This window comes from Alligator mississippiensis, chromosome 1 (genome assembly GCF_030867095.1).
Source record: "Alligator mississippiensis isolate rAllMis1 chromosome 1, rAllMis1, whole genome shotgun sequence".
Classification (NCBI taxonomy): domain Eukaryota; kingdom Metazoa; phylum Chordata; order Crocodylia; family Alligatoridae; genus Alligator; species Alligator mississippiensis.
Window position 1 is genome coordinate 322260193 of NC_081824.1, and position 12904 is coordinate 322273096.

Genomic DNA, 12904 nt, shown 5'->3' on the forward strand with positions numbered 1-12904 from the left:
TTTAAGGTATTAAAACTTATGAGATCTATAGAAAAATTGGATCAGCCTATCCTTTTAAAAATGCACATGTTTTGCCTTATGCAGAGTACTGCAGTCAGGCATGTGGATCGTGTTATTAGATACTGGCTGCTAGGGCTGTGCAAAGCTTCAGTTGCTGATTCGATTTGGCAGAGATTCAGCCTGATTCAGCAGCCAAATTTCCAAATCTGAATTGAATCAGGAGACCATTTAATCTCTCCAAATTGGATCAGAACCCTCTAAATCGATTTGGAGAGATTCAGAGAGATTCAATGATTCTGACATAGACACAGCTTGAAATGCTTTTTCTACATACCTCAAGGTACCAGGTGGCTCGTGAACACTGAGATGCACTTCTGGTCCACTTCTGAGATGCTGGGGTGGATGGAGCATTCCATGGGAGAGTGTGTGTGTGTGGGGGGGCTCCCTAGCATGCTTGGCTGTGGACTCAGAAGTGGACCAGAAGCACTTTTGGTCCACTTCTGGGTCTGCAGTGGAGCATGCAGGGGACCCCCCCGACTCCTCCCGCTCTACAACTGGTGCTTCCTGGGTCTGGGGGGGCACCCAGGGTCACCCCAGGGCTGATCGCTGTGCTGGAGGGATGCGGGGGAGGTCCTCCACGTGCTTGGCTGCAGACCCGGAGGTGGACTGGAAGTACTTCTGATCCACTTTCAGGTCTGCTGCCAAGCACATGGGGGAGCCCCCTGTGCTCCTGTGGGACACTCCATCTGCCCCATCATTGCAACATTCACAAACAGCACCTGGTACCTTGAGGTATATAGAAAAATACATTTAAAGCTGTGTCTATGGCTGAATCGCTGATTCTACGAATCAGCATCGAATCTTTAGATTCAGATTCAGCTAAATTGAATCAGGACAGTGATCCAGATCAATGAATAGAATCACTATCCCTTGAATTGGGCCGAATCTGAATTGAATATGGCCCATTTCACACACCCCTACTGGAGATTGAATGAGGTGGATCTGGGGCTTTTGTCTTCTGATCCAATAAGGCAAATCAAATATATCTGTTGTCCACATGTAAGATTAACTTCCCAAAGGTCCATAAATTAAGAATTGAGTTTCTCAAATGGATTATTCCTTGTTCATGCAGGGAATAAGCAACAAGACACCGGCCTAGCATGTCATGATTTTGTGTTCTTTCTAATAGTAAAGGCTGAAAATTAGCTATTGAATTCAGAAAGGTTTAACATACACCATGGGAAAGCCAAAGCTCTCCCAAGAACTGATTGAAAATTAAAGCTGTTGGGATTGGTATCTCTATCACTGAACTATATATTCTTTTAAAGTGTTTCTTTAATTTGCTGACTCTCTTGTGGCCCATATCTGCACTAGAAAGAAAGGAAACAATGGAAGAAAGAAATCAATATCAGTTATCTCAGACAGAGACCTATAGCTACTGAATGCACCGCAGGAGGAAAATAATTGACTAACTGTGCGAGAGCAGAATGTCTTTTTGCTATCCTTATAACTCAGTCCATAAAACCAAAAGTGGGGAAGACGGAAGAAAAATGACTGTTTTTATTTCTGCCCCACTTTGCTCATTAATCAAAGCAGTTGTCAAACCAGCAGGAGTATGGACAGAATGGAAGAAAGCAACATATAAATATTCAAAAGGAACACAAGTAAAATATTTTGTGGATATAACACTTTTTAATGTGCAGGAAGCATATTGTTACACCCATGCTGTACTACCATATAACAAGTGGACTGTGTGAGAAAGCTGTTTTAATTCAATCAATTTTAAGTGGGTTAGCTAAATCAGTTTTAAGTGGGGGACCTGAAGGAAGCACAAGCAGGAGGGGATAACAGGGGAGGCCTCATTCTTCCTGGGAAAGTAGGGCAATCAGCTAGTCACCTCAGGTGTCTGTACACCAATGCACAGAGCCTGGAAAACAAGCAGGAAGAATTGGAATTTCTTACACAATCAAGGAACTATGATGTCATTAGAATAACAGAGACTTGGTGAGATAGCTCGCATGACTAGAGCACTGTCATGGATGGGTATAAACTGTTCAAGAAGGACAGACAGGGGAGAAGAGGAGGAGAAGTTGCGCTGTATGTAAAAGAGCTGTATGATTGCTAAGAGCTCTAGTATGAAACTGGAGATAGGCCTGTTGAAAGTCTCTCGGTTAAGGTTTAGAGGGGAGAGCAACAAAGGTGATGCTGTAGTGGGTGTCTGCTATAGACCACCAAATCAGGAGAATGAGGTAGATGAGGCTTTCTTCAGACAAGTAGCAGAAGTTTCCAGATCACAGGCCCTGGTTCTCATGGGGGATTTCAATCACCGTGACATCTGCTGCTGGGAGGGCAATACAGCAGTGCACAGACAACCCAGGAAGTTTTTGGAGAGTATTGGAGACAATTTCTTCGTGCAAGTGCTGGAGACACAAACTAGGGGCCATGCTGTTCTTGACCTACTGCTCACAAACAGGGAAAAATTGGTTGGAGATGTAAAAGGGGATGGCAAGTTGGGCAGCAGTGACCACAAGATGATCAAGTTCAGGATCCTGACAACAGGAAGAAAGGAGAGCAGCAGAGCAAGGACCCTGGATTTCAGAAAAGCAGACTTTGACTCCCTCAGGGAACTGATGGGCAGAATCCCCTAGGAGGTCCATCTGAGGGGAAAAGCAGTCCAGGTGAGCTGGTTGTGTTTTAAACAAACCTTATTGAGGATGCAGGAAAAAATCTTCCCAATGTGCAGAAAAAATAGCAAATGTGGCAAACAACTAGCTTGGCTTAGCAGAAAACTCTTCAGTGAGCTAAAACACAAATAGGAATCTTACAAGTAGTGGAAGCCTGGACAAACAACTTGAGAGGAGTACAAGAGTATTGCTCGGGCATGCAGGGATGAAGTCAGGAAGGCCAAAGTACAACTGGAGTTGCAGCTAGCAAGGGGTGTGAAGGGTAACAAGAAGGGTTTCTACAAGTATGTTAGCAATAAGAGGAAGGTCAGGGAAAGTGTTGGGTCCATTACTGAATGGGGGAGGCAACCTAGTGACAAATGATGAGGAAAAGGCTGAAGTACTCAATGCCTTTTTTTACCTCAGTCTTCACAGGTAAGGTCAGCTCCCAGACTACTGCAGTAGGCAGCACTGTTTGGGGAGAAGGTAAGCAGCCCTCAGTGATGAAAGAAGAAGTTAGGGACTATTTAGAAAAGCTGGACATGTACAAGTCCATGGGGCCAGCCTCCAAGGGTTCTGAGGGAGTGGACTGATGTGACTGCAGAGCCACTGGCCATCATCTTTAAAAACTCATGGCAACTATGGGAGGTCCCAGACAATTGGAAAAGGGAAAATATAGTGCCCATCTTTAAGAAAGGGAAGCAGGAAGATCCAGGGTACCACAGAGTAGTCAGACTCACCTCAGTCCCCAGGAAAATCATGGAGCAGAACCTCAAGGAATCCTCAAGCACTTGGAGAAGGTGATTAGGAACAGTCAGCATGGATTCACCAAGAGCAAGTCATGCCTGACCAACCTGATTGCCTTCTACGGTGAGATAATTGGCTCCATGGATGTGGGGAAAGCAATGGGCATAATATATCTTGACCATAGCAAGGCTTTTGATACCATCTCCCACAGCATTCTTGCAAGCTGAGGAAGAATAGTTTGGATAAATGGACTGTAAGGTGGATAGAAAGCTGGCTGGATTGTTGAGCTCAACAGGTAGTAATCGATGGTGCAATGTCTTGTTGGCAGCCAATGTCAAGTGGAGTGTCCCAGGGGTCAGTCCTGGGCCCGGTTTTAGAACCATAGAACATAGAAAATTAGAGTTAGAAGAGACCTCAGGAGGACATCTAGTCCAACCCCTGCTCAAAGCAGGACCATCCCCAGCTAGATCATCCCAGTCAAAGCTTTGTCTAGCTGCGTCTTAAAAACTTCCAAGGATGGAAATTTCATAACCTCTCTGGTTAACTTCTTCCAGTGTTTTACTATCCCCCCAGTGAGAAAATTCTTCCTAATATCTAACCTAAAGTTCCCTTGCTTCAACTTGAGACCATTGCTCCTTGTTTTGTCATCTGCCACCAGAGAACAGTCTAGCTCTATCCTCTTCTGAACCTCCCTTCAAGTAGTTGAAGGCTACTATTAAATCTCCCCTCAATCTTCTCTTCTCTAGACTAAGTAAGTTCAGTTCTCTCATCCTGTCCTCATAAGTCATGTCCCCCAACCCCTGAACCATTTTTGTTGTCCTCTGCCTGACTCTCTCCAATTTGTTCACATCCTTTCTGTAGTGGGGGACCCAACACTGAACGCAATACTCCAGATGTGGCCTCACCAATGCTGAATAGAGGGGAAGAATCACTTCCCTTGACCTACTGGCAACACACCTACCAAAGCAGCCCAGTAAGCTGTTAGTGTTCTTGGCAATAAGGGCACACTGCTGGCTCATATTCAGCTTATTGTCCACTGTAACCCTCAGGTCCTTTTCTGCAGAGGTGCTGCCCAGCCAGTCAGTCCCCAGCCTGTCCCTGTGTATAGGCTTGTTCCATCCCAAGTGCAGGACTTTACGCTTTTCCTTGTTGAATTTCATGAGATTCCTTTTGGCCCAATCCTCCAATTTATCTAGGTCTCTCTGAATCTCTGCCTGACCCTGCTCTGCTGTCCTGGGTCCCACCCGCTGGGTTACAGAGGCCCTGGGGGAGGGCAGCAGTTCTTGGAGCCCAACCCTGCAACAGGCAGCCCACGCCTGTCCCCACCCCCACCCCCACCCCCACGATGGGCCATGCTGCTTGTGGAGGAGGGAGAGCTGGGCTCTGAACTCTGCTCTGCTGCAGCAGTCACTGCCGCCCGTGGGCAGCAGCTGGGGTTCAGGTGCTGCTCCAGAGGGCAGGAGGCTGTGGACCTGGGTCCCTGGCCCCATAGCCCTGGCAGCTGGGCGCCCCCTCTGGCAGGGCTGGGGGGAGCAGGGAGTGAGGGGCACCATCTGGTCTGTGGGAGGGCTGTGGGTGGGAAGTGAAGAGCATTAGCAGGGCTTGGGGGGCTGTGGGTGGGGAGTGAAGGGCACAAGCAGGGCTGGGGGACTGTGGCTTGGGAGAAGACTGGACCTGATTCCTGGTGAGCAAAAGGGGTAGGGGGAGCTCTGATTTCCGTGATAAAAAACCCAAAATCAAATACCAAAATTTATAGGTACTTAGAATTTATTTTATTATAGTGATTGAGGCACCAGTAGGCTTCCAAATTTCTTTAAAATTGTAAATATATCCATAAAACATTGTGATCAATTGATACCTATATATAGTGGTGTTTCATTTTAATTGCGGATTTGGGTTTTTTTATCAGAGAATATGTGATTTTTAAACAGAAAAAAACAGGATCCCTGCAGATGACAGAAGAAGGAGCAATCATCTCAAGTTGCAGCAAGGGAGGTTTAGATTGGATATTAGGAAAAGCTTTCTCACCAGGAGGGTGGTGAAGCACTGGAACAAGTTACCTAGAGAGGTGGTGGAATCTCCATCCTTTGCGATTTTTAAGACCTGACTTGACAAAGCCCTGGCTCAAATTATGTAATTGGGAATGGTCCTGCTTTGAGCAGGGGGTTGGACTAGATGACTTCCTGAGGTCCCTTCCAACCCTGTTTTTTATGATTTTATGATTTTATGAATTTATACATGCTCTGGAACAAAAATGGGTTGCTTCATCTTAGTTTAAGTCAACTGGGAACAAATATAAGTCAAACCATCCCCCTTCTCAAATAGATATATCCACACAAATGCTTGGATCAGTTTAAAAACCAATTTAAACCAGTGTATATTGTTCATTTAGACTAAGGTTAAGCCCCCTTTCACTGGATCAGTCTTAGACCAATACATCTCCAACTACTAAATGGGAACAGAGAACTGCTGTATTAATTGGGTCTTAGCTTTTTTGCCTCAATAGTGAGTTCAGCTATAGGACACCAAATGAAGGTTTATAAAACATTTCTCTACTGTTAACAATAACAGCTGGTAGGAAAGGACAAAATGGAAATAAAGAGACTGAATTTGTCCAAATCCAAGAGCCTATCCAAGATATAAAGCAGGGGTATATTGAGATCATGCCTGGTATAAAAGAGAAGCAAGTGGGTGTATCTACATGATACACTATCGTAGAGTTGCCTAAGTAGCTCCACATTAAAGCATTATCATCTACATGAGTGGTGCTATTAGGCCAGAGTAAACCAATTAACTCTGCCATAGGATAGTACTGCCCAACGCAAGTACTAGTTTACAACAAAGTTATTTACTGTACCACAACACACATGTAGACGGTGACCAGGGCTGACTGAGACATAAGGGTGCTACAGTAGAGAGCTGTCTGCTGGCTAGCCCCACCCTGTAGCAGCCTCATGCCCCAGCCAGCCCCTCCTCAGCATGTTGAGCTGAGCAGGAGCTGACCCCCAGGACCTTCTGCCAGTCGGGGCTGCTCTGCCCTGGCTCAACATGCTGTGGTCCTAGGTGCATGTGTAAATGCTGTGCCCAGGAGCAATAAACCTGGCACGAACCGTGTTGGGGTTTATCGTGTCAATTTAATTACACATGTAGATGCACTCTGTTACTACAAAGGAAGGGACAAAATTGGTGTGTTGGAAATTTGGCTAATTAGCAGAGAAATAATAAGGGGCTGGGCTATTTCTCATATAACCTCCTCTTGCGTTCCTTAGGAAAAGTTACTTCAAGGGAAGAATGAAGAACTGAAGGTTTCCCATAAGAGGAATAAGGGCTGTCGGGTCTTCCCTTTGCTCTAGGGAATTTGTCCTTTGTTTATTTGTGGCCTTGAAGATCACAGCATCATTGTGACACCCCAACTTCCACGCACCAGAAGGGATGCATGATTAACACCACTGCACCTATAAGGATCCCACAGAGACCCACCTCTGTCTTCCCTTCCCTCAAATATTCCTTTCTGTTGCCTATTACCCTCCTCCTGTCCTCTCTTCTTCTCTTCCTCTCTCCGCAATTCCAGCTGTACTGCAGTGCACCCCATAAGGAAACAGTCCATCCTACCCTGCCAGAGGAAGACTTGTCAAAGGGAGGGATCTGACCCAAACAGCCAGGTAATGTTCAAGACCAGGCAAGAAAGCACAAGTCCAGAGCAGCAGCAGCCATGGCCAATCTAGCAGGCCACAGCACCACTCAATAACTGACTGGCCACTTTGTATCATGAGAACGTCAATAAAAAGGTAGAATTTCCCCCACATTTACTGCCCTGCTTCTTCCTCTTTATTTTTACATGTCTGTTTTGTCATAACAAAGAAAGTGACTATTCTTTACAACTCAGAACTGAAAACAGATCTGAGTTGTAGTTCTTTCTTCTCTCTGGATGGCTTGACAGAATATAAGACTTTAACTGATATCCTATCTCTGAAAAGGGGGCTTTGATAATTTTTAATTGTTTTTTTTTGTATATCCACTAGATTTCAATTTTAAAACACTTTGCCTTGTTCTGATTCTTTTCCCTTTACATATCCTAGTCAATACATTTCCAAACTCCGGCATATATTTCCTACTGTGTTTGCCATGGTAACCAACCAGGCTTACGTATCTGTATTCAGAGCCCCAAACCAGTTTAACTGATTCATATTGTACAATGACAGGGTCATATTCTCACACCTCTGACCTATTTATGCCACCAGTATTAACATAAGAGATCTATGCCTTCTTATTGCAAAATTCATTGTACAAGATACAAGTTTCAGATCACTCCAACTCCTGGGCATGCAACATGTCACTCTTGCGATTAGAAGTAAATTCATACCTGTTTCCGCATATGGACATTTCCTTCCACTGGCATGTTGTAAGCACTCTGGATCAAATTTTTAGCAATGAAATAATAATAAACTGAAATGACTGACAAGGGGATGATGTAAAAGATCAGAAATGAAGCCATTGAATGAATTTTTGGATGCAGGCCATCAGAATGTGGGTAGGGAGCACAACTGATAAATGTTTTGTTAGTGCCTTTATCATGGAAAGGGTGCATGTCAGAAAATACAGCTTCAGGAATGGCAAGCAGCATAGATAAAATCCAAATCATAGCAGCTTTCACACAAATCTTCATGAACGCATGGGAGGCCTGGATATCCATTGGTCTCACTATTGCTTTATACCTAAAAACAAAAAGAAATGACCCTTTTACTAATGACAACACTGAACATTACTCGGGTTGGGACAAGTTTATTCTTGTCCAATCCTGAACTACTTCCCTTTTCAGGAGAAAAGACCATCAGTGTATTGATTTTTAACAGATATATTCCGAAATGTGTCCATATATGTATTCTGAAATATTATCTATCTATCTATCTATCTATCTATCTATCTATCTATCTATCTATCTATCATTTCAATAGATAGATAGATAGATAGATAGATAGATAGATCGATCACAATCTATATATCCAGAAATTTGTGCATATATGTACAAATAGAATCAAGAGGAAGTAAAATAAGTCAGATTTTACTTGCCAAACATACATTAGTGTATACCCTTCAGTATTGTTCATGGAAACTAGATTAGATATTGCTGAAAGAGCTTGTAAAAGCTGCCATGAATTTCAACGGAAATTGTGAGTACACAGCGCTCTGAAAGTCAGCCCATATGTTTTTCAAAATTATAGAAGACATTACGTCCACTCTAATTACCTTTTGTCTTTCAGGTTGAAATTTCCATTTGCTTGTATTTAATTATAACCACTCCAAGTAACTACTGTTTTTAGAACAGATGTTTTAAAGAAAGAAATTGCATCTCATACTCAACAGAGATCCTTTGGGTTACAATTCAATGCACAAGCAAACTGCACATACAACCCATAAATGCAATGAGAAGACCTTGAAATGAAATAGCCACATATAAAAAGAAATCTGGATTGATGTACATGTGTCAAAGTCCATGCTTCATATTTAATAATTTTATTACACATATTTAACATCTTAACATGTTAATTTCAGTGTAAATAGGAAGGGTGCTGTATGTGCACCCAGTTCAATGTGCTGTAAAATGAGGAACAAGTCATAAAAATGGTCAGCATTATATAAATATGTTCTACCATATCTATCTATCTATCTATCTATCTATCTATCTATCTATCTATCTATCTCTTGTTTGCATGGCACCTTAAATTTAAGGTGTGGCTGGTGGCCAAGAATCAGCTCTCTCTGAGTTGGCACATATGGTGTGATTTTGATATGATTCCCAATCTCAGAGTTGTACCTTGTGCCATGCACATGGCATGGCAGGAGGCATGACTTTTGGGATCAGGGATCACATCCCATCAAGCCTTTAAATGAACATCTGTCAGGGGTTTTTGGAAATAACAATGCAAATTTCATACAGTGTTACTCAGTCTCATGATAATGAAAACTATATGTAATTTACAAGCCAGATATATTTTGTTTGCCCTCCCCTTTTAAGGGTTACGAAGGAAAACAAATAACTGTTAAATTAGTGGTTAAGTCATATCATAGACTAAAAACTGCAGTCTTTTTATATAACAGCATATTATAGATCCCAACCTCTGCCCAATACATTTGCAGAACTATTACAAAGTGTGTGGACAGAACTAACAACTGAAACATTTCAAATACCTTTGATACACTTTCAAGGGCCACCTGCACAAATGTGGTACTACTTAGGGAACATTTCATTTCTTGTAAAGAATGCATGGGGATAGGGGGCCCATGGTTCCTCCAAAATCCTATAGTGTTCCAGAGCGGTGGAAGGGAGAGCAGGGTGGACTGACAGCCTGCCAAACTATCAAGCTGTATCATCCTGCTCCAGTGCTCGGGGTGCTGCCAGGGCTTGATGCATTGCCAGTCCCTAGGAGGACCATGCCTTCTGTCTTGCCCCTTGCTGCCACCAGACCATTGAGCTCTCCCACCCGTCTCCTCACTCCCACTGGTGAGAGGGGAAGAGAACAGGTTTATGCAATAAGTTTCCTATGAATTGCAAACCTAGCAGCAGGGACACCCTGCTTCCACAGGCTCCTATAGTCCCCCACATGGCCCGCAATACCCTACTAACCTCTCCTCTCCAGCTTTCTGCTCCAGCAGAAATATCTTCTGCTCCCTGTGCAACCTTCTAACTGGAGAGCCATGGCTGCATGCAGCCATAACTATGTTAAGGCATTCAACCCAGGGATGTGACAGGGGATGTATAAATGTTCCCTGGCTGAAACACAGCCCTTTAAAAATGTTTCCAAGTACACTTAGAAATGTTACAAAAGTTATTTCGGTCTGCACTGAGAGATAAAAAGGCCAGGAAGCGGATTATTAGAAACAATACAGCAACAAGAGATGAATCTAACATCTCAGTGTCACACACTATGTATTATTGACTAAAGCACTCAGTGATTGGATAACTTCAGTAAGGGCTAAACACAGTAAATACAGAGAATCATATATTTCAAAGTCTCCATATACCTAATTGGATCAAAGCTATATAGTTATGTTTTCATACATACCTAGTAGGGCTGTGTGAAGCTTCAGTCGCTGATTCGATTTAGTGGAGATTTGGCCTGACTCAGTGGCCTAATCTCCAAATCTGAATTGAATCAGGAGACTCTTTAATCTCTCTGAATCAAATGGGAGCCCTCTGAATCAATTCAGAGAGATTTAATTATTCTGACATAGACACAGTTATAAATGTTTGTTCTACATACCTCAAGGCACCAGGTGGCTCAAGGTGGGGCGGATGGAGCATCCCATGGGAGAATGGTGGGGGATCCCCAGCATGCTCAGTAGTGGACCCGGAAGTGGACCCGAAGCACTTCTGACCCACTTCCGGGTCTGCTGTGGAGCCAGCGGGGGACCCTCCCCCCGCCCCCAAGCTCGGCGACTGGTGGCTCCTGGATCTGGGTGGGCACCTGGGGTCTCCCTGCAGCTGATCACCAAGCCAGGGGTATGCAGGGGCGGGGGTCCCCCACGCACTCGGCGGTGGACTTGGAAGTGGACTGGAAGTACTTCTGGTCCAATTCTGGGTCCACCGTTGAGCATGCAGGGGGGCCACACCCACTCCTGTGGGATGCTGCATCCGCCCCACCATCTCAGCATTCACAAGCCATGCCTGGTACCTCGAGGTATGTAGAAAAAACATTTAAAGCTGTGTCTATGGCTGAATCACTGATTCTCTGAATCAGCATAGAATCTTCAGATTTGAATTCAGCTGAATTGAATTGGGACAGTGATTCAAATCAACAAATTGAATCACTGTCCCTCGAATTGAGCTGAATCCAAATCAAATACGGCCCGCTTTGCACACCACTAATACCTAGGTTTATTTTTTGGTATGATTACCATAATATTGTAACTCATAACATTTATATACAGGCATCAACCTTGCAGAAGGTTTTCTTTTATTCTTTTAAATTCAATAGGTAATAGAGCAGGGAAGAATGTATTTTGTCAGTCATGTTTCTGCTAGGTTCCTATTTCAGCTGAATTGGGATAAGCATAAGGATGAATTTTAGGCTAAGTCAGCATTTGTTTAAACTTTTTTACTGAATCAGGGACTAAAGGTGGTAATTTTATCTACAATAAGAACATCCTGCATTTGACTTACCATCTGTCCATAGGCAGAATATTTTCATAGCACTCATATACAGTAATATGCATAAATAATAAAAGGCCTGGCTAAAAGCAAAAAAAAGCAAAAAAAAAAAAAAAAAAAAAGGGAAAAGGGAAAAAAGGGAAATAGCAAAGATTTATTAGGCAGGTAATAAAAACATATCTGTTCCAAAATTATCAGTGCAGATTAATAAGATATACCTTCCTTAGAGGAGATGAATGTGACTACACATAGCAAAGAATACCAACACTGATTATTAGGGAATCTGCTTTATTTTATAAAGCCTGAGAGAAAAGGTTTAAAAAAGTAAAATATAAGATTTTCAAGTGGAAACATATTGAGAGGTTGAATGGGTATTTATTAGAAATGTAATACAAAAATATGGTTTAAAAATGAAACTTCTATAATGTAGGCATTAAGGTACATGCTTGATGACTGGGGACTACACACTGGTAAGGACTGGTGCTTGCAAGTATAAGATTGTAGCAAAACCCCCATTTTTCCTTTATATATATATATATATATATATATATATATATATATATATATGATAGATATGCATTCCCTTCCCTTCCCCAATTATTTCTGGCTTTTCATTCTCTCCCTCTCTATTCCCTATAGACAAGCATGAGCAAGCTTAAACTTAGGATAAGCTTTGACATTTTTATTTTGGTAGCGAGTTTTTGGTTTGGGATATCCACTGTTTTATATTGTATTATTATTAGGTTTGTATTGATTCTTACTGTTGTATATTGTATTATTATCATTTTCGTATTGATTTTTATTGTTTCATATAGATATTGTATGGTTTAGGCCTGTGTTTATAAGTGAACCAAAGTCATGTCAAGTTTCCATTTTATATGTCAAGTCTCCATCTTGTGTCCTCTGCCTGGGCATCCCATGTTGCAACTGTATGAGTCACGTACCCCTCCCATGTAAATTGGTTCCTTGATGAATGAGAATGATTGGGAATGATTGAAATACAATGGTAGCAGGCCTCTACTGAATGGCCTGTAACGACTGGGCCATCACCTCGCATTGATTCATCCAGGAACCACGGACCCCACCCAGGAACAGAGACAAGAACTCAGCATTTGAAAGACAAAAGACCCTGCAGAACCAGCAACTCTACCATTGTACCCCACCAATACAGACACCCGAAACTGCACATCCCTGCATGGAGCACACATGCTCAGTATGCCAGGGGCTGACCCTTGCCTGGGCATGCCTTCTGTTACTAGGGTCACACAAGGTCTGCCACTATAAAAAGGTGCAGTGACGACAGACCCAGTGAGATGCCCTCTCCATCTAGAGCAGCACCATGCCA

At 43.0% G+C, this 12904-nt stretch overlaps 1 protein-coding gene across 1 annotated transcript in view; it reads right to left on the reverse strand.

Annotated features, from left to right (window-relative positions):
- GRPR (gastrin releasing peptide receptor) overlaps positions 1 to 12904 on the reverse strand; it is a 50802-nt gene that overhangs the window by 8863 nt on the left and 29035 nt on the right. The window contains exon 2 of the mRNA XM_006270724.4: positions 7774 to 8125. Coding sequence (XP_006270786.1) covers positions 7774 to 8125 — 352 coding nt within the window. The remainder of the gene's footprint in view (positions 1 to 7773; positions 8126 to 12904) is intronic.